General features: G+C 40.5%; 1 protein-coding gene across 5 annotated transcripts; it reads right to left on the bottom strand.

Annotated features, from left to right (window-relative positions):
• Nucleotides 1–1,351: 1,351 nt before the first annotated feature.
• On the bottom strand, nt 1,352–21,875 carry gigyf2 (GRB10 interacting GYF protein 2). Of its 5 annotated transcripts, none has more exons than XM_004542695.6 (29): nt 21,746–21,875; nt 19,859–19,910; nt 19,523–19,688; nt 19,237–19,332; nt 18,940–19,048; nt 15,603–15,708; nt 15,460–15,500; nt 15,329–15,361; nt 15,007–15,183; nt 14,365–14,576; nt 14,068–14,218; nt 13,047–13,286; nt 12,779–12,951; nt 11,192–11,348; nt 10,924–11,090; nt 10,468–10,562; nt 9,578–9,706; nt 9,339–9,469; nt 9,152–9,252; nt 8,846–8,986; nt 7,973–8,131; nt 7,641–7,889; nt 7,435–7,557; nt 6,170–6,409; nt 5,034–5,239; nt 4,731–4,882; nt 4,430–4,629; nt 2,295–2,436; nt 1,352–2,211 (listed from the first exon to the last, which is right to left on the bottom strand). In XM_004542695.6, the coding sequence occupies exons 2-29, from the start codon at nt 19,894–19,896 to the stop codon at nt 2,144–2,146; spliced, it is 4,002 nt and encodes a 1,333-aa protein (XP_004542752.3). In that variant the 5' UTR covers nt 19,897–19,910; nt 21,746–21,875; the 3' UTR covers nt 1,352–2,143. The 5 variants fall into 5 exon arrangements, with proteins under 5 accessions (XP_004542752.3, XP_076733324.1, XP_012772258.3 ...); XM_076877209.1 differs by having other exon boundaries at nt 2,295–2,438; nt 4,438–4,629; XM_012916804.5 differs by having other exon boundaries at nt 14,068–14,215.
• Between the last annotated feature and the right edge of the window lie 776 nt (nt 21,876–22,651).

The following is a 22,651-nucleotide window of genomic DNA, read 5'->3' as shown; positions in this document are numbered from 1 at the left end:
CTTGGGTTGTTTGTCAAGTCTCTTGTGCAGTTTTTGTGTTGTGGCAGGTGCTTTAGGTGTATCTTGGTCTGTGGTAATATGTAGCCGAGAGATTCACAGCCAAAGTAACTTCTGCAAAACATTTCATTGGAACAAGATGATTGTTATTCTTTTCAGCCATAGTTTTAGTGTTGTGGCTGATCACTATAAGTCGGTGGTGTTTTGATAAGTCATTCTTGGGAAGCCCATTCCTCATCACATGTTGATTCTCCAGAGCACGTGCTAAAAAATGTTTTGTTGTTTATGGGAGAATTTTTAATTTCCCCTTTGTGGATTTAAAAATATGGCTTGACCATGTAACTAACACTAGCGCCAGCACTGTGGGAAAATGCAGTTTTACTTCCTCAATATCAGTAAGCTGTTTTTGATACTGTACTTTCGAGGCTTAAGTGTTAGTTTTGATTTAAAAAAAACAAAACAAACTGCTTATGTGGGAAAAAATTGAAAGAAATAAAGGAGCAAAAGTCTGGTTTACTGCACGCAAAATACATTAAATGGACTCTTTATTAGCTAAACCTTACTGGTACTGGGTTGAACTCCCATCTGCTTTCAGAACTGTCTTCAGTTAGATTAGTAGATTCAACAAGGTGCTGGAAACATTCCTCATATGACAGCATCACACAGTTGCTGCAGATTTGAGAGCCTCATATCTTCATATCTGCTTTTGTAATGCCACCTGGTGTGGTCTTCTGCTGCTCGAAACATCCAACCTGTAGCCCATCTCCTTCAAGGTTATTTTGTGCATGCTCTTCTTGGTTGTTTGAGTTACCGAAGTCACGCTTTCTTTTGTCTTTTTCAGATCATTCCCAGTTAATCCCAGAGATGGATGTATGGGAAAATCCCAGATGATCAGTAGTTTCTGAAATACTTAGACCGGCCTGTCTGCATCAACAATCGTGTCATGTTCACAGTTGTGCAAGTCACACTAATTCCCCATCATCTTGACCTTGTCCATGTGGTATATGTGATTGTATTAATGAACAGTTGAACAACTGTACCAAACACTGTGGCAAGTCAGTGTATGCTACAGCCTCAGCTGTTATTTTCTCTCTCTGGCGCGTAGTCATCTTTCTTCTCCCTTCTTATACTTAAACACCAGCAGGTCATCTTGGCCTTGTCTACATGGCTAAATGCATAGATAATTAACTTGTCCCATGGTTCCTAAATTTAATTTAATTAATAGACCCTCTTAATCACCTGGCACTGATGAACTTTCCATGCACACATTTCGAGCTTTTCACGAACAGGATGTCTAAAATGTGGTTTCCTGCAGTGTGACCGGGTTAATCGTAAAAAATCAGTTACACACATATTTTGCAGTTTTTCTGAATGGTTCAGACACAGGTGTGAACAGCCCACACAGACTGTTTTATTATTTCATACTGCAATAAAAAAGTATGACTCCAGCAGATCATTTTCATATATTATAATACAGATGCAGAATTGAAAGTTTATTCTTTAAACAGCCTAGTATTTTACAAGAAATAGATAACTACTTGGAACTTTTGAACTTGTCCTTAAAACAGGACATAAGTGGGCACGAATCCTTGGGCTCTACTTTGCTGTCATTATCCATGAACACCCAGCCAAAAAGAGGGAGGAGGGGAGGAAGGGGGGTGGGGAACTAAAGTGTAGGGGGGAACTCAATAAATAAAAACAAAAAACAATGGATATAATCTCCAATCTTTCCCAAGCTACCCCATTCATGTATCCACACTTCAAAATATATATAGAAAACAAAACAAAACAATGAGATACAGTTTAGGCCAAATTTTAAATTTGTTAATTTTGGATGAAGCAGCTGAAGAGATGTCAGCAAATCAGCAGACTCTCCATTAGTTTGACTTCCTTGCTCACTTGGTTGGGGGTATCCCTCGACTGTTTGCTCCAGTCTGTTTCTCTTTAGGGTTAAACTTTTAGATCAAAGGTCCATTTGCACCAGAAAAATACGCTCTGCCTCAATGGCCAGTGTACTCCTGATAAAAGGGAAACAGAAAAATAAAGGGTGAAAGTCGAGGAAGCAGTTGGGGGTTTGGGTAAAGCAGCTGCTGTTCAAATTGGATACAGTCAGTGGGGGTGGGGGGGTTTGCTTGGCTGCAGTCCCTTAAAAGTCCTCCAAAGTTTCAATCTCTCCCATATTCAATCTCTCAGATGACGCATTCACAGAAAAACCTGAAAATGTAAAAAGAAACAACTCAATTAGCACATGAAACATAAAAAAAGTAATCATTTTTCAGATGGATGTTTGTCCTAACCTAGTAGGCTGGGGTCTGCCCGGACCATCTTCTGCTTCTTTTTCTTCTTCCCTGAGGTGACTGTCTCAAAGCGCTGCTGCTGCCCACTCGTATGGTTGGACTGGTAAACTGATGAAGATCCTGTTCCACCCCAGACAGAATCCTTGGAAAGAGAGAAACTTGCACTTAAAAGACGGCTCAGCTCTCAGAGAAAAGGCTCAACGCAGTCCCACTAGATATCGCTGAACATAATGATGAAACCAGAGCTAACATTAATGCTTCGAATTCACTGTGGAGGGAAATGAAGTGTGAAATAATAGGAACTGCCACCAGTGACAGCGTTAAAACTGTCACAAACGAACTGAGGTGCTAAATAGCAGAGCCTAAAAAAAAAAAAAAAAAAAAAAATGCACCTTTTATTTATTTTTTTCCTCATGTCAAAGTTTCCACCTGAAGACATTAAACACACGAGGCTACTGATGCAACCTACTGTAATTGAAACAATAAACTTGGGTGACGGAAGGTGTAATGGTGTCATGTACAGCTCAGTTTGCCCTTTGTTACATATAATTGTTTCCATCAGCGCCACCTTCTGATCAAGGAACAAACTACTCCTGTAATTCTACCCCAACTACTTTTATCATCAGAATCAGCATACTTTATTAATCCCTAAGGAAATTATGTAGGTTACAGTTGCTCCAGTACAGTAACATTAACAAAAACACACTAGACTATTTAACAATACAATATGTTAAGATATAAGGAATAGCACAATATATACAAATCACCAAATAATAAATATCCAGGGTTGACAGATGTGATTATAAATAAATATCAAGAAAATTGAAAGCAACATTACCGACAGACAATCTGACTGCACAGCTGGGACAAGCCAGACACCTGATGATTGTTCAGTTAGCTTTAAAAAGTTCACTGAAAGCCTTGCATTTTCTAAATATAGCCAAAAGACATGTGTTCACTGAATGGATGCCCCACTTTTCTTCACTACTTAGAAAGAGGCCAGCTCAAAGGTGTGTTAAACAGACAAAGGTGTCAAAGTAACACATCTGTCACCACAACATAGTGTTGCATGAGCTTCATAAGTGTAATTTTACAGATTATAGTATGATTAAAATCCTGGATGCTCAAAAATAACGTCTTAAAAGTAAAACTATGATATACTACACTCAGTCCACTTTAATCCACAAATATATATATTTTTTATATAAATATGAGCTATCAAACTTTTCAATTAATGGGAGTTTGCTTTGGAGGAGTGACTGTATGTAAGCATGATCATACAGTCAAGGCTTCACATATTTAACTGAATTCTCTGATGTTTTGGCTATTTGATAAACTAAATTGTATTTTACCTTTTAATAAAAAACACAACTTACTAAAATCAGCCCAACCCTGATGGTAGAAGAACCAAACCTGTTAATATGATCAAGCACTTTGACATAAATTCCACTTTTACAAAATTATGACACTGAGTTTTTAGTGCCATTGTAAACAACACTATTAATGCGCAATATTGATGTGACATTGGGAGGTGTTGGTGTTCTGGACTGCATTGCATTTAAAAGTGTTCCTAATATTCTGCCTCCCTCATTTGTGGTAATGTGGTGGAAAACAATGTGAGAGTGCCCACTGTGTTTACAGTTCAAAGAAACCACTACACTCAGATTATTCTTCCAATAAACAAAAATGATTTTCATTCGCGTGTCAGGTTTTATACAAACAAAAGGTGCAGTGCTGCTCTGACTACAGACAACATAGACGAAAGGTGGCCTTCATGTTTTAGTAAAAGCAACATGGATTAATCCTTCATAACATTAATGTAGTGATAAAATTCACCTTTTCGACAATCTCTTTTTCTATTATTTAAAAAGAGCAGGCTAAAAAAAGAAAGAAAAAAGAAGTGCCATGTCGGCACTTGCTATGACTTAAGATTTATAAATTAGCTGATTAAAAAAAAACATTGTTATAGATGGCATCTTTCTGGGGTCATCTAAAGGGTGATGCAACAGTTTTAGTTTTTGCATACAGCCAGAAAAGCCACATAGTGAAGTGAAACATCACTTTCACCTCATTACAAGTCATATAAGGAAGTGACAATTGGTGTAACAACCCTTGTTCTTGTAAGTCCTGCTCACCTGCTGCTGCTGCTGCTTGAGGGCTTGCTGTTGTTTCTGTGGTGCCTGTTTCTGTTGGTTAGCGTTCTGTTTGGCACGACGTTCTAGGAACTGCTTGGCAAAGTCCTTGGCCTCGGGAGTGTCCCCCAGGTAGGCCCTGATGTAGTCGTGCACCTCGTACGGAGAGTCCACTTCTTTGAGGAAAGATGCAAACGTAGGAACTGGCAGAGAGGAGGAGGAGAATATTTGTGTTTGGCTTCCAGAAAGGGCCCATTAATAGTTCCTGGTGGGATGACTTAGTAAATCATATTTAAAGACTCACCATCCAGGTTGTTGGCCGTGTTGAGGGTGTGCAGAGTCTGCTCACACCATTGCATGAACGTGTCCTGTTGACTCTTGTTGACACCTTGAAACAACTTTAGCAGCTTCTCCTCCTCCTCCACCTTCTTATTGGCTCGCCCACTCAAAGAGTTACTTCATGTGCACAAACAAATGAAAGAGGAAGACAAAGTAAGTCACTAAGATCTGCGTGTTACTCATCATATCCCTCACGCTGCAAATCATGCTATTCATCACAGCCCATGACTAAGAGGGTTTGTAAAGTTTTGTCACTCTAAATAAATACCTGAGGTTGGCGTTGCCTTTATTGTTCTTCTGCGCGTTGCCTTTTCGGGTCTGTTGAGGTTGCTGGACAACTTCTTTCACAGCCTCATCCCAGAAACCCATATTTGAGTTGTGGGTGTCACCCCAGATGCTGCTGGAGTCTGAGCTCCAGTTACTGCTGCTGCTGCTGGTGTTAACAGACCCCCACACAGAGTTACTCAGAGAAGTCTGTGAAGAGAGCCAGACACGTCTCAGGTTAATTGGCCCATTACATTCATGAGATATCAGTACATTAGTTGGTATATAAAATGCCTAAAAATGGTAAAAGACAACTTAAAGTTTCCAAAGAAATTGACTGATGTGATAGTTTTGTCCATCTATCAGTTCAAGAACCCAAACAGATTGATTTCTTAAGAAATAAAAGTGTAAAACTTCACAACTTTAAAGTCAGAACAAGGATGAGTTGCAAATATTTGGTTACAAAGTAAGAAAACAAACAGATTATGCGAAGATCTGCTGATTCTGAAAATCTGCGGATTTGCCGATTCATCATAACTGGTGTAGTTGCTGGAATTCCTTTTAGCAGAAGTGAAACGTAAAACCAGAAGAACAACAATTACTGCCTTGTGGTTAAAGTGCCTCGAATAGGGAGGGAGGGAGGGACAAAGAAAGACATTCTACATTACAGCCAGGAAAGTGTTTCTGCAGATCATAATGATGCCACAGATGATTGAACACATTAGTCAAAAGAACGAATTAAAGTTTCACCCGACTGGCTTCTGAATTCTTCAGCTGTTGCTTAAACCGACCATCAATTTTTAATCAGTTCATCTCTGGTTTCAAGTAAACATCTGTGCCAAATCTGAAGAAACATCTGAGGTATACCTCTGATCACAGCTGTTGCTCGTGCAGAGGCATAAAACAGCAGATTTGTAAAATCACTAATTTAAAAACAAAAAAAACAATCAAATCACAATTTTGTGAACTCCTCCTGGGATTTAAACGAAAATTTCATTTGTCAATATTTTGGATGTTATTAATGATATTCTGCCTTAAAATGCTGACTCCACTAACGACTCATAAACAGCTCTGCTTTTCTACGAAGCTCTTATTCTGTTTCAGTCAACAATATCTTTTGTTATTGTTTGTGTCACATACAGTTCTGTTTTGAGTGCGCGTTTGTGGGGCAACAATAGGATGTTGTTGCTGCTGTTGCTGCTGCTCCTTCCGCTGTTTCATCTGCTGGGCTTCCTCCCTCTGAATCTCCAGCAAAGACTTGGTGGCAACTGGCTGTTTGGCCATGTTACCCCAACCTGACAACTTGGCATGAGGCTGCTGAGCCTGCTGCAGGGCCTGCTGTTGCTGTAGCTTAAGGATCTCTTGCTGCTGACGTCGATGCTGTGAAGTGAACACAGTATTAATATACATATAAACACATACACACATATATAGAAACAGCATCTCAATAACAAGAAACAAAGTACTGATGACAGACCATTATTGCTAAAAGTATTCACACACGTACAAACTTGAGCGATGTCCCATTCTTAATTCATATGGTTTGATATGATGTTGGCCCACCCTTTGTAGGTAAAACAGCTTCAACTCTTCTGGCAAGATATTCCACAAGTTTAGCAGTGTTTATGGGAATTTTGCACCATTTTTTTTTTCGGAAGAGCATTGGTGATGTCAGACTGGCTTGTTGGATGAGAGGGCCTGGCTTGCAAACTCTGCTCGAATTCATCCCAAAGGTGTTCTCTCTTGGGTTGAGGTCAGAATTCTGTGCAGGCCAGTGAAGTTCTTCGACGCCAAAGTTGCTTATCCATGTCTTTATGGACCTTTACTTTTTGCACTGGTGGAAGGTCTTGTCGGAACAGGAAGGGGTCATCCACAAAGTGTTCTCACAAAGTTGCAAGCATGAAGTTGCCCAAAATGTCTTGGTATGCTGAAGCATTCAAAGTTCCTTTCACTGCAACTAAGTGGCCAAGCCCAACCCTGAAAAACAACCCCACACCATAATCCCCCTCCACTAATTTTACACTTGGCACAATGTAGTCAGATAAGCATCGTTCTCATAGCAACCACCAAACCCAGACTCATCCATCAGATTGAAAGATGGAGAAGCGGGATTCATCACTCCAGAGAACACATCTCCACTGCTCTAGTCCAGTGACAGCATGCTTTACACCACTACATCTGATGCTTTGCCTTGCACTTGGTGATGCCTAGGTGCCTGATTTTATACACCTGAGGCCATAGAAATGACTGGAACATGTTAATTCAATGATTTGGATGGGTGAGTGAATACTTTTGGCAATTCAGTGTATGAAAAAAATAATATAGTGTATACAGACAGGTTACACTTTTGAAAAGCACATAACAGCAGCAGTTCACTGAAAATTAAACTGGTCCACTCTTCTTACCTCGTCCCGCGCCTGTCGTTCTCTCTCTTCCTCCAATTTCTGGATCTCAGCCAATGACAGGGCATTCTGAGTCTGGTTTATAGTGTTTGGTGACTGCTGGCCCCACTTTGATGAGGATGGAAGCTGTGGACCAGGATAAGGCATTTTGTAAACTTTAAAGTCATCTCGTACTCTGTATTTTTAATAAATAAGGGTTATGTTTATACCTTCATTTGTGCAAGCTGCTGCTGTTGCTGCTGCTGTTGTTGCAGCCTCCTGAGGGCCTCTTGTTGCTGTTGTCTCTGTCTCTGCAGCTCCTGCTGTCTTTGGGCCTCCTGGTCTCTCCTCTTTTGCTCTTCCTGTTGTTGGGCCAGGGCAGCTGCCACTGCAGCAGCTGCCACCTCTTCCTCTGCTCGCTTCTCTTCCTCACGCCTCCGCAATGCTTCCAGTTCCTCCTGCTTTCTGCGCTCCTCTTCCTGGTGAAGCAGATACAAAAACTCAATAAGCTCAGTGCTGGGTTCAAGAAGAGGAATTATTAGACACGATTTTGTACCCTTACCTGTTTGCGTAGGAACTCTTCTCGCTTCTTTCTCTCCTCCTCTTCCCTCCGCCGTTCTTCTAATCTTCGAAGAGCTTCCTCCTGTGCCATTCTTTCCTCTTCCTCCTTTTGTCTCCGATGTGCTTCTTCCTGTTCCCTTTGCCGTCTTAGTGCCTCCTCCTTAAAATTCACAATGTTGTGTCAGTTCAAGCCTCACACCAAATGAACAAATCAAAGGGTGACTCCAAAACATAAAAACCCAACTGATATCTTTTTTTTTGACTACCCAGTGGTTGTTGTCATTGGAACGCAACATGAATAAAGCCTGATTACAGCTAGTCTGTAAACAATATTACTAAGAATTTGCTAAGCAATGAATGCTTAGCAAATTCCAAGCGACACTGCTTACAAACTAGCTGGTGCCACCTTTTTTACGTTACAATGCAACTCTGACATACTGTATCTGTATAAAGCACCTGATACATCAATACTGCCCTTTGTTTTGTTTTTTGTCTCTACTACAAAAAAACGATCAGGAAATGGGTTCTACTTTACAGCTTCAACAGGCAGAAATCTAGAGGGAAAACGTCTTTCCCTCTATACAGTAAAAGTCAATTCCGCATTTCTAGCTTCATGGGTAAAAAGTCTGCTCAACCCACTTTAACATTGAATTTTGCTGCCCATGTGAATTTTTCACTCTTTACAGTACTGACCTAAGACTCCCTTCATTGGTTAGAATTTATTTAAAAGACAGAAATGAGAGGCCGGAGGTGCAGAAGAGTCTGCCCCCTCTTACACTGTGTGAATAAGAAAACCTCAAAGATTGTCTTTTGCCCAGTGCCACTAAGACATGTACTCATTCCATTTTTAAGTGCTTCTATGAAAGCGTTCCACCTGTTTCTGCCGTGCAAGCTCCTCTTCTTCCAAACGTTTCCGTTCCTCCTCCTGTCGAGCTCTCAAAGCATCCTCCAACCGCTTCCTTTCCTCTTCCTCCCTTTTAGCTCTCATTTCTGCCTCACGCCTCTCAAGCTCCAGCTGACACAAAGAAAAATAATGAACTTAAGGCATTGTTCACAGAAACGTGATCTCAAAATAATAGTCGGACATTTCAGACTTCTATTGCTGTATTCCAAACTTCTGAGATCTTTAGAGGTTAGTAGAGACACTGTAAAACACTCGTAGACCAAGATTTTTAATCACCTTTGCATTCTTTGCCTTCTCAAACTGTTGCATCTGCTCAATAGTTGGAGCCTGTGCCATGGAGTCTATGGGTAAATCCCATACACTGCTGCTATCCCACGCTGTTGAAAATGATTCAATTTTATACATTACACTTGCCACAAAAACACATTTCCATCACTTCAAGATACTAAAGTAAGAAACTCACTGCTCTGAGAAGCTTGTTGGAGGTTAGTTGTGCAGGAAGCCTGAGTAGACGGGTTCTGCATTTCCCACACAGAACCAGAGTCTTGTACAGACAGAGATCGGGTAACAGGAGGTAGGAGGCTCTCAGATGCTCTACAGTAATATAAAGCAAACACATTAATGGATTCAGTTTCCCTTGATGTCTCTAGAGGTAACATTTTTAAACACTGAAATACTTATGATAATAATGATGCTATCAACCTTATCTTAAGAGCCTGGTATTGCTGTTGAAGCAGGTTGATCTGCTGTTGGTGCTGCTGCTGCTGCTGAAGAGGAGCTGAGCTAAGAGCTGCAGCTTTCTGCTGGGCCAGGGCCTGAGCATACTGCTGCCTAAATGGAGGAAGATGGGTAGATAGTGATTAGGAAAAAAAGCAGTATAGTGGCTGGGGGTTTCGTAGTGTGGAATCAAAGCAAAAGCAGCATGGGTTTGAACACTTTCAACCCTTTCATGTGGAGTTTGCCTGTTCTCCCTGCTGTGTTGCAGGTTTTGTCTGGGAGCTCCTGTTTCTCTTGGCATTAAAAGCATTCCATAAACCTTTTTTTGGTAAATAAAACCACAAATAATGTGGACAGTTCACAGTTCCATCAAGCAAGGCAGTTATTGATAAATAAGATGACATTCAACAAAGTCAGATGCTGATATTTATGCATTGTGTCAAATCAATATTGGACCAGCTGCTTCTTCTTTCAGCTGCTCCCTTTAGGGGTCGCCGCAGCAGATCATCTGACCCTATCTTTAGCATCCTCTTCTGTCACACCACACCCTCTCATGTCCTTCACTGCAGCCATAAATCTTCTTGTCCTCACTAGCTAAAGTGGAACTTTTTTTTAAACCAACTCAATGTTTGATGAAGTGTTGAGTCAATAAAACTAGTATTTTTAATCGAAATAAGTTATTGTTGCACAGAAAGCAAGAATAAATAAGCAATAATGTCTCAACTTAAACGGGAACTCTACCAGTTTTACACACCACAGTCTGTCTGCAGGTCTTGGGCAGTAATACTTCATATGTAAACCAATTTGCCAATTTGTTGCTTCAAAGTGAGCTGTGTGAATTTGCTGATGTAGTGTTAAATCTGAGCCTGGCATACCTGAGGAGGTATTGATATTGGAACTGCTGTAACTGGTAAAGGTTGAGAGCAGTGAGCTCCTGGTGCCTCTTCAACCTCTCTTGATCCCCATCTCCCTTCAAAACATAAGAAAAAAGAATTACAATAAAAATCATGTTTTTAAATCAAGTTGGAGAAAAAGCAAAGCATTAAAAAGCTTCCGATCTCTCTTTCTAGCTGCCCATCTAATTCAGCATCACAGGGAGGCTTGAACTGTTGCCTCTCACTAGGTGAGAGGCGAAAAGAGTTCATGTTATATTGTGCTTTAAAAGATAATACAAGGAGGTTTCCTTGCGTTTCTATACACACCCTTCTATTTTAAAAAGGGACTACTACACCACCTACAGGATAAAAGGTAGTACTGATTCTACTTCTGATTTGAAAAACAGTCCCTCCACATTTAAGAATCAAATGGAGAACACTTTGCAGGATCCTTACCTGTAGAGGTGGAGGTGCAGAACCTGGAGTAAATGGTACCCTGCCCCAGATCTTCACGATCTCTCCCAGAGGCTGAAATACTTCATCACACCCTCTTTTGACCAAAAGGTTCATTGTGAAGTACCCAGCCTGAAACCACTCTGTCATCTCATGGTTACTGAATGGACCTAAAGGAGCACAAAAAGACAGCAGAAAACATTCAGGAGTCTGTTTTTAAGACAAAACTACAATCTAAGCTACACTCTGACCAGATGAAGTCCAGGCTTACCCTGTATCTCCCCCTGGGGGTCTTTGTAAAACCACTTGAGAGCAGCTTCATGGGTCAGGGGCAGGCCTGCAGGCTTGGGCTTCTCTGAAGTCTTTGCTGCAAGTCTGTCATCATCCACCCCACTGTCCTGTAGGTACGCTACCATCTTTTCCGCCTCCTGGAAAGGATTTTTTTTGTTTTTTTTAAAGAAAGGCATTAAAATTACTCCTAAGCCAAATCAAAACTGACACAAAAGACTGCCTTGTCTCAGATGATTAAAAAAAAACCCAAAACATAACAGCTTCTTTCTGAGCAAAGAGTTGCTTTTAAAAACCTGATCATTATCCCTCTGGGGTCCAGGGAATAATTGGCCGTTTTTGATTACTTTTGATTTTACCTATATTTCGCCTTCAAAAACCTTTTATCTTGCATTGTTTGGTATCAATATTTTGACATACTATATTAGTACAATTGATCTAAATCAAGACAAAAAAATTAATTATCTGAATAGAAAAAAGTTATTTTTTACTGTACAAACCACAAATATGCTTAACGAATCATTTTCATAACTTGAAATGCAAATAGAAATGGCAAATTTCTAAAAATTATGCACAAGTTCTGCAAACGACAAAGTTATATGGTACTATTTACCTAAAAATGCAGCCAAGGTCTCAGGTGTTTTTTATATAACCATTTAAAACTATTTACAGAACAATCAGGTGTGCAACATCAAATAAGAAGGCACGCAAATTATTTATGCAACTCCAAAGTTTCTATCCACTATAAGACAGAATTCCACAGGCCTAAACCCTGCAGGTCTGACAACAGGAGGGGTATCAGTCCTCTCTTCCATGTGGAGACAGCATTTACACTGGAATCTGCCATTTGTGGCTTCTTTGGATCAACTGTGACATTTAGCAGTATAACTGACACACAAAACAAAACAATGACTACACAACACACTAACTATAGCCTCCAAACACTATTAACGTCACTAATGTCTCACATATGAAAACTTGCTCTGTCTCTTTCTTTCGCTCACCCGCTTTCTCTTGCCAGTGACACTCCTAAAACTTCCCTCTCTTCCTAAACAACCAAGTGCCACATGTTACCATATCTTTTTTTTTTTTGATTGACTAGCATGGTACGCTTTAACACCAATAGGGAAGGGGTGATTTTTCTTTTTTCACTCACAAGCGGAGCGTGTTTGGTAGCGCTGTCCTTAGAAAACGCTGTTTTTACCGTTTCTTCCTGCCGTAAACACCACTGTTTTGTTCAGAAAAAAACTCTTCATAACTCTGGTTCTACGTGGCCCATCGACACAATTTAAAAACTGGTATATAGTTTGAAGTCCACACTTTTGACCCAAGTTGAAATGGAGACTTTGGGTTGCTGCGTCGTCTTAAATTGGTTATGTGAATTTGACGCACCGGCGCGTCCATAGACCCCAGAGGGTTAATGAAATTAGTCAAATGTCTGGTATTATAATATTCTTGATATAGTTTCTCCTTTAGCAACAAGATTATAACTGATCTCATGACTGTGGATTTCTGGTTGATGACCACAGTCCTGCTGACACACCTTCATGATAAAAGTTTACATAATTACCTGTTCAAAGTGTTTTAATCCCTCGTCTTCATCAGTGTCATGTGACACAGTGTTGGGCCTGCCAAAAGGTGACATTATATTTGAAGGAAATGGTAAAGGATTGTTCATTGGCACAGAAACCTCTATGGGCTTTTGCTGTGGTATATGGAGAGTAGGTGATGGAGCAGAAACTTCTGTATGGAAAAAAACAAAAAACAAAATGTTTGTATTTTTGGCACATGCAGAAAAAATAAGTAATATTTACAGTGAAACTGCATAAAAGTCCCACCTGTAAGGGTGGTAGAAATGTGGGTCATAGGAAGAGATTCCAGTATGCTATTAGACATGGGGACATGCACAGGGACTTTGCAGGGCTCTGGGGGGAGTTCCAGGGGTGGCTGTCGCTCAGCTGGCCTCTCAGGGTCTTCTGTCCTGCTAGGCAGGTTTGGGGACAAAGACTGAGCAGGAGAATGGGGCTCTGAGACAGTTGGAGGAACAGGTGGGGCCTCCTCTGGTACTCTAGCCAACTCTAAAGTAAAAATTACAAATCACAATATGAAATTGTCATAAATAATAATTAGGTTTTGTAATATTAAAAAATGTGTATTAAAATGTGTGCGTTGTGTCAACAGTGATTAGTTGATATTGTATCACATCCACATAATTTTCCACATTCTTTTGTCATGTTTGAATCACGCCTTTAAACAGCCATCATTTTATTTTAGAAAAATGGTTGAAGCACAAAACAGGCCAGCATCTGCAGCGCAATCCATTGTGTTTTTTAGTGTCCTTGAGACTGTGGCTGAAAGACTCCCACAATTTCTCCTTACAGACAATACTTTGACTGAAAGTATATTAATCTAAGCAACTGCTGGGATGTATATGAAATTTTTGCATTAGTACATCTCAACCAGTTTCCAGTCAACATGCTCGTCCACTAATGCTAGGCTCATACTGCAAGACCTTATAAATCACTGAAATCTGACTGATGACAAGTATTTTTCTGGAATCTTATGTTACTGGTCATACTGCAGCACTCACACTAAAATCTGGTTCTGGAAACTGCAGACAAAATGTTCGAACTATAAGAGATTTTTTTTCCCCCCTTCTGTACATTGAAGTTCATACAGTAAGAGACCGCCATCACCCTGAAGGCTGAGCTTGGCTTCGGGGAATGCCATTTCCCAAAAGTGAAACAGCCCAGTCTTTTTGTGCGCTTCATAAAAAAGACTTTCATTTCCAAAGTGCTTACAAAACTGTGAGTCTTACAGTCTATTTAGATGTACTTCTATGTAAAAACCGTGACTGACCTTTTCGGTCAGCTTCTCTTTTGGCCTCGGTTTCTGTCTCTTTGGTCTCCTTGGGTTGGCAGTCTTCGTCCTCCAGGCCCTCTTCACACACTTCCAAGGGTTTGAATTCAATCTCTGCCTCTTCCAAGATCGGCTCCTTGGAGGCTTTCTGCTATTATGAAGGGAAAAGAAAAAAAAAAAAAAAACACTTTTGAAAATTTGGCACACATATCCCTTAAAGCCATCAGCGTTTTGAAGCCAGTTCAGGATAGTCAAGTCTTTCCATTTATCAGTATAATGGTTTCTGCCTGAAATCACCTTGAGTGACAGAAATGCCCCCGATGAGTCAAAGGTGCCCGCCTCCTCGTCTGCATCCTCCAGACACCACTCTGGCAGGCTGTCCCTCTCATCTTCAAGGCTGCCACTGCCTGACCTTGGCCTCCTGTAGCCACGCTCGTCTTCTCTTGCATCAAATGGGAAACGGCGACGCTGGTCTGGGTGTTCCCGCCACCCTGCTGACCGAGGCCCATCTGGAGAGACAAAATAAATACAAAAAAAACATTGGAAAATAATGAGAAAACCATTTTACTCATGATATACTTTAACTTCATGCAGATGTTCAGCAGTAATACATTTGCCTGTGCAAGTGAAATGCAGTTTAAAATAAAGAATCAATGGTGAAGAATCACTCATCTCACTCTTAGCACGCTTTGTTGGCTGGTACTTTATAGAAGCAGTAAATTACTGACAGCCAAGCTAACAAAACGCCCATGATACAGAAAGAGGTGGAGCTGGAGAATTCAACTGAATTCAACTTTGTGTGCTATCATGAATACCAAAAACCAACCAGCAGTTTGGCTGTGAAACAAAAAACTTTTTTCTCAAACAGGCAGTGGCAGTCACCACAAATACATTTATCTCTGATAAATGTATCGGTAACGTGGACTGTGCAGTGCCCACCTGGGCTTGGGGGGCACCACCGGTCATTGTCCCGCCGAGAACCTGCCGGGCGCCAACCCCCCTCATCATCCTCACCATTCTGATCATCACGAGAAGTACGCCAGTTCTCACTTTCTGAACGCGTGAAGTCGTGCTTCCTCGGGAGTCCTGCTCCACCGTCCTCATAATTACCTCGCACTGAAAACGATGGAGTGAAAGGTAAATAACGATTATATTGACAATGAGATCATAATTTGTGTTACCAAACTCATGCCTCATCGACATTCTTCAAAAATCTCAACTTCCTATTGGTCAAAAGTTCAACTTGCATAAACACACTTACTGTGATTGATCTGAAAATGTCCTGGAGCAGCATCTGTCACAAAAACAAAGCAACAAATAGATAAGCTAAGTTCATTCGCCCCAAAAGATCACCACATATTGATTATTTGAGGAGCAAAATGTGACACCAACCTGGGTCTTTTCGACCTGGTTTTTCAAACCTTCTATCTCCCCTATTGATAGAAAGAAAGTCATTATATAAAGTTATGACTGTTATGCCAAAAGGAAGAAAAAAAACTTCAAGCTTTGACAGAAAAAGATGAACATTTTAATACCTTTCTTCCCAGCTTTGGGAGCGATGCATCTCCCTTACTCCACGACCAAAACCTTCCACATCGTCAAAACTTCTTTGGTAAAACCCTCCATCTCCTCTGCCCCGACCTGAAAACAATCACAAACACTAATGAGATTCAGTTGCTCATAATCATATTCCACAGGCTTTCCTTTGGTTGGGATATTTAACACGGTTATAAAGGAACAAATGCCGCTAAGATACTCCAGCAACTCCTCTTGCAAATTATTTGCATTCAGCATTATATTCATCAGCAGGAGTTCTACCATGGTCCATAAACCCAAATCTGCTGAATCATGATGGTGTACTCTCCATTCACATTTTTATCCAGAGGTGTACAAGAAAGCAGCTCCTGAGATTTTTAATTGAATCTTTTCTCTCATGACTCACAGACAACACCCTTGAACAAGGACAAATCAGTTTGGCTGATGAAGTATTCGGCAATGTTTTACTGCCATAGTAAATGGCCTGTATTTATATAGCGCTTTACTAGTCCCTACGGACCCCAAAGCGCTTTACACAACCAGTCATCCACCCATTCACACACTGGTGATGGCAAGCTACATTGTAGCCACAGCCACCCTGGGGCGCACTGACTGCTTCTAGTGAAGAACAATAACTTACTTTCAGACTTTTTTGTGTCACTGACTAACTTTCTATTTATAATTAAACTGCCTATCTATATAGCTATAGCGTGACCTCTTGATCAAACTTTAAAGTATTAGTTCAGGAAAAGTATACCTGACATGACCAATGCCAGTAAAAACAGTTCTTTTGTTTATGAATATTAATAGCTATTTCTGATTAATATTTAACCTCGCCCACACTGTGTATGTAAAACTGAACATGTCGACAGCAAAAGATCAACAGTCCAGACATCAGGGCCTTAAATTGTTTAAAAAAAAATATGTAAATAAATAATCTGAATTTCAAGACCAAACTCTGGTAGCTGGTAACATAGCAGTTTCTATAAAAGACGTTTGTTTCTTAACACGTTATATTTTAGAAAATTATTACAGATAAAAGGTTAAGTCTTTGAACTAAGTCAAAGGTCAATGTGAAATCATAGTGACATACTGTTGCCACACACTTAACATGACCTCTGTCTAACACTGCAACTTTACTGGAGTGCATTAGCATGCAAGAATCTTGAAATATTACACCGATCCTTATTGCAGCCTACAGTTTGCAAGCAAGCCATGCCATCATTATGTAAATGCCTCATCTTATTATTTACAATTTCCAAGAATGATGAGCGAAAGAAGAGGTAGACTGATTTTGTGAAAAGCCATGTAGATGGAAAGCTGAGAATTACCAGCAACACCCACCTCTCCAGTCAACGGTTTACACCAGGAAATTTTACAAATTTCCTTTGGAATAATCTGGGATTCACAGATGAACACTTTATGCTGGCAGAATGTATATCCTTTGCTCCAAGGCTGACTAACAGTAATTTATTTTACTCTGGTGTGAGAAAATACTCATTTTTTTAATAGATCTGCATCGTGACTACGCCTAAACAAACGTCCGTCTGCTTTCAGAGACAATCTTCCACCTTTAGGGAACATCAGTGCGAGGCAACATTTTGCTGAGTAAGCACATCACCTACGGGATACTAGTATTACACTATACTGTCTCAAACTCTGGACACACTGCCAGGCTGTTTTAAAGGCACTTTAACTGTATCCAGTTGTCATGACTTTCCTGAAACTGCATACACACATCAACTACACACAGATGTGTCTGTTATACTGTGGGGGCACTTGGTTCTGTTACTTCCTTTATTTTATAGAGGGAAATCAAATAAAAAGTTGTCAAGAGGGATCACTTTTATCTTGTGACAAAACATTTCTATACTGATTCACTGATTAAACGTGTGGGAGCTTCTGGACTGGCATCTAAAGGCCTTTAACTTCCCTGGACAAATTTGCAGGATTTATTTTTTGAACCAAGCTCAGTTTTTCAGCTCCAAATAAACCGATCTGACCAATCAGACCACTGTAGGGCTGCTCGATTATGGCAAAAATGATAATCACGATTATTTTCACTGAAATTGAGATCACGATTATTTGACGATATTTATTTAACCCTTTAAGACCTACTATAGAACCAAGTCCACCAGAGCTTATATATTTTTTTTTTTACATGCTGTAGTGCCATTTGTGGGAGCATTTCAAGTTGCTATACATCAATACAACTGTTATAGCCCATATTTTAATAATATGTATGCATTAAGTCCATAGTAATTACATAAATTGCAAAAAAGTGCAATAAACTACAAAAAAATTGAAAATCGCTTTTGTTTTGTTTACATATATTTCTACTTGGAGAAATTTAAGAGGTTTATCCCTCAAAACTTTAAATACAATAAAGTTGCAAAAAATAGTTTCCCACCACAGGAAATTTATTTTGAGTGTCTTCATAGTTTTATTTTGGAGATACAGCAATTTTTATATACTGCAGGAAAAACAAAAAACAATCCTATGATGCAAATTTGCAAAGAAAACAGCATGTGCATCATTTCACTGTGGGAAGTGTTACGAACAGCTGATAGGAACGGCAAAGCGTGTTTCTGGAATATTATGTTTTTGTTCCTGCAAGCGCTTTTTATGCAATTTTTGCAAAGCTATATGTGGAACGAAACCGTGACCGAGGACAAGCTGATGGCATCAGATGTAAGTACAACTCCTCCGGTTTCATATGCAAAACAAATTATTGCGCTAGCTTACACGGTTCAGGTTCTACAGGGATTTAAAAATAGTTACGCAAAACGGAGCGTGCTGCTCTGACCGGCTTTAAAGGGTTAACAATGACTTTAAAAAAATAATATAAAATAGTGTGCAACACCACTGAAGTTTTTTTTTTTTTAAACTCTCTTTTCAACCAACGGCAGTCACTCTCCAAATAACTTCTGCTTAGCTTTCCGAGCTTCCCTCGGGTCCTCTTAATCAGCGGTCTCCAACCTTTTTTGCGCCACGGACCGGTTTATGCCCGACAATATTTTCACGGACCGGCCTTTAAGGTGTCGCGGATAAATTAGGGAGGGGCTAATAATCGGCTCAGTCATTTTTAATGATCGTTGAAAGCCCAGATCGTAATCGTGATTAAAATTCGATTAATTGAGCAGCCCTAGGCCACTGCATTTGGTAACAAAGCAGTGGTAGCTCAAAACACTCTTGTTGGAAGAACACAGCCTCATTTCTCCAACAAAGAATTAAACCTGTCTGTCTAGAGATTAGATCCAACATATTACTTCTCCTTGAAATTATAAAAGGAAACACAACTTACTCATGTATTCATGAGCTTAGATACATTCTTACCTCTACCCCTTGAAGTACTTCGGCCTCTTGGTGCCCCTGCTATCAGCCCACCTCCACGCCCTGTGAGCCGAAGTACAGCTGCACTGTTTACAGACATGGAAAAATTTCTCTGCAAATACAAACAGAAGGGAGGGGAGCAAACGGAGGGGAAGCCAAGTCTGAGCTCTTGTCTTTGTATCCGCTCTGTATTATAAAGCTAAATTAGTAAATACAATGCATATGCCATTAAAATAATAATATTGCAATTGGCCTCACGCCAGCTTGACATTAATGTCATTGTTCTGATCTGGTTGATACCTGTTCCTCCTCTGTAAAAGACACGAGTGCCAGAGGTGGCAGGGGCTCCTCTTGCAATATGGGCAGAAACTCCTTATCGTGTAGGTCTATAGGGATCTGGACAACACAAACGCACAGTACGAGTTTTCACAATTAAGATACATTTCATTCAATTTTCAAAGACTATTATAGCACAACAAAATATGGGGGATGAAATTCAATCTTGGCAGTCACACACTTTGTATGAAAATCCCAATGGCTACGATCTTGCGTCAACATCTAACGCTGACGTTACGGACGTACCCACCTTGTTATCCTTTACATAAAGTGCTAACATTTCTTCTCTCCCGTAGCGATATTCTGCAAGTTTATACTTTGGCAATGCAGGTGAGAGGGGTGGAGAGGCAATAGCATTGCTGCTTCCACCACCACCACCACCACTGCTGCCTCCTCCTCCAGACAGGGCACGCAGCCTGCAGACAGAGACAAAGCAGTAAAAACATAACGGACAGAGAAACATCAATCAAGCAACAGGTCTCAACATGAACGAGAAAACCTGCACTAGGCCCACGCAGAAAACCAGTTTCACAACCTAAAAATCACTTCATCCACACCAATTATTAAATCACGCCAGTTCAATTACCATTCTGGTCCAAAGTTAAGTGTCTGGGTTTCGGCCATTCTCCCTTGAAGTTCTGCAAATGTGGAAATGGAGGTAAAGGATTAGTGCCAAACATCTGCCATCCCCGCCCCCCAAAAAAACAACAGCAAAAAAGAACACATAGACAGTCATGCAGCCTAATACTGCTTATAAGTGTTACTGCATCCATTCAAAATTGGATGTGTGCATGTCTTGACTTGGAAATATAAATGGGTATTCCAAAATTGCATGTGGCATAAACAGACAGGGGAACTGCAGTACTGGTCTGCACCTGTATATACAGTTTTTACTTTAATTGCTGAAAATCTTGAAAACTAAAACTCAGGCATGTCAAACACATTAGGGGTTTGTCCCTGGCTTTAATGCATTTCAACTCCTCAGGCTATGTAGCCCATCCCACAAGCACACAACCAGTGTACAATTTCAATGTGCTAAAGCTATTTTAGGACATCTCTCAGCCCGCAAGGAGGCTGTGGCAGACACCTGTAATTGACGACTGAGATGGACTTTCTTTCAGCAAAAACAACTCTCCCCAAAATAATCATGTTATGCCAGCATCATTAGTTGTTTGTTTATGCTAGTGTCCCTACTACCAAGACGTTCCCTTCACCCTTAACCTGGAAGCACAGATCTAAGGCACAGGCCTTCCTCAAACATCAGGCACAAAAGGCGACAGCAGACTTACAATAGCCTTGACCATATGGAAGCCTGAATAAGCCACGTGTAAGTTGGTAGTTACAGCAATAAATACAGCAACCGGAGGGGGGCTTGCGATATTTGTGGTGTCTCTTCTGTGAGTTTAGGCACACTTTAAAGCTAGACCTTTGATTGGCCGGCTTTATATAACGATACGGCGTGTTTGAAATTATTAACGCGTAATCTGTACACAGCAATATAACTTATCAGTTTTATGAAGTCAATGTACCGTTACAATTTTGTTAAGCAGCTTAAATGGTACAAAATACGAGTGAGCGTTAAACTCCTGTAAAGTTTTCGGGAAAGTCACCGAGTCCATCGTTTAACTCCTAACAAAACTACAGTAGTCAAACTCCAGCCTTGATTACGTACTAAGTGAAGTTAATGTTGCTGAATAATGTTAAAGCTGGCTTTGCAATGCTCGCTGTGATGGTCACTGAGGAAGGTTCAGCAAATCACCCTCAGCTGCCAGCACTGCGTTAGCCAACGCAGCAAACTAGCAAGTCCTGTAAACAACTAACGTGGATATTTAAAGCATTCACTGCACATTCGTGACTGTCATTATCCAGCATGTTTTGCGACTGTTAAATGCTCATAGTGGGGTTATAGACGTGCGGAAAGGTGGCGGCAGAATTGTAGTTAAAGAAGCGCTTTACTGCCTGGTGCAGAGTATTTTTTGCTATCCAGAAAGACGATGGCCAACGGTGGTTATCCCAGCGTGCTAGCTAACTAATTAGCCAGCAACGTTTAATCCCAACCTAGCTATCGTATATGTGTGACAAGTAAAGGCAGACGCGTGTACTGACACTGTTTTAGTTTATCACAAGAGAGTAGGTAAAGCTTATAATTCACATAAACTGTGTAACACTGCTCCGGAATAAGTTAATCCCCCCCTCCCATCCAATCACCAATGCTTATAGCTAGCATGCTAACGGGTTAGCCAACTAGCTCCACGCGGCCTCCCGAGCAGCCTGGATCGACGACTACCTTTCCTTGTCAAAACGGCCCGCACACGGAGGCACTGGGGCCCGGTGCTGCAAGGCCAAGTAAACATGGTGGTAGAACCAACAACCCCAAGCGCCCCAGATCCTCGCAATTTGCCCCCCTGACGTGGCGGCTACCTAACGCGAATGATTTTTTCCTCGCTAGTGTGTCAAACTTTGGCTGTCTTACCTCCGCTTGTTCTGACAGCACAAGGTTTGTATACGAGCTGTGTGGCTCTCTCTGGGCTCTCTCTCTCTCTTCGTTTTCCACAAGATGGCTGAGCGCAGGTCACATGACAGCAGATATATAAACCCGAATGCCGAGGACAGATTTGCTGACTGCTACACACAGTAGCAGCCTGTGGTAATGTTCTGGCTCATAATGTTAATTTTAAATAAAGTGAACTTTGTATTTATCCCTTAAAAACCTTGAGAAAAGGACGTGACACGGGCCTCTCCGCAATAAGCCAGTAAACTCAGTATAATGCAAACTTTGCATATGTAACACCATATACGAAACATGTATAAATGGCTCACTGTACAGCAATAATTGTATAGACTACTGCCATAAATAAATACAACTGTACTGGAATACTATAAATGCCATTAAAACAGCCCTTAACATTTTGATTTCTGTTTTCTTTATTAATTTGTAGAATGATAGGAAAATAGCGCTGTTTTTGATATGATCCCATATTAAGTAAGTACAGGCCCAGTATTACTGATATCACTACCGACACGTTAGGTCGGTTAGTTAGTCAGAAATTTCGAGTTTTTCCGAGTTCGCAGTTGGAATTTTTATCTGATTTCGAAAGTCAGAGAAGCAGATAAACCAATTTAGCAATCGAAGATGGCAGCACTGAATATAATCAAACATTTTAATGCCTATTAAATACCTGCTTGTGTTACCTTCCACAATAATTAGTTAACACAACAAAACAAACAAACTTTTCATTGTTTTGTTTTTGGAAAGGCACCACTAAAGCACAATAAGAGAGAAGGCACATCTTGCTATATACAGCTGTGTTAAAATATGTTATTATTGTTGGCTGCTTGAGGTAACTTGTGTTTAATTGTATCCCCATGTATAAAAAGG

The sequence above is a fragment of the Maylandia zebra genome, linkage group LG18, assembly GCF_041146795.1.
Source record: "Maylandia zebra isolate NMK-2024a linkage group LG18, Mzebra_GT3a, whole genome shotgun sequence".
NCBI classification, from domain to species: Eukaryota; Metazoa; Chordata; class Actinopteri; order Cichliformes; family Cichlidae; genus Maylandia; species Maylandia zebra.
This window is presented reverse-complemented; position numbering and strand designations above follow the sequence as displayed.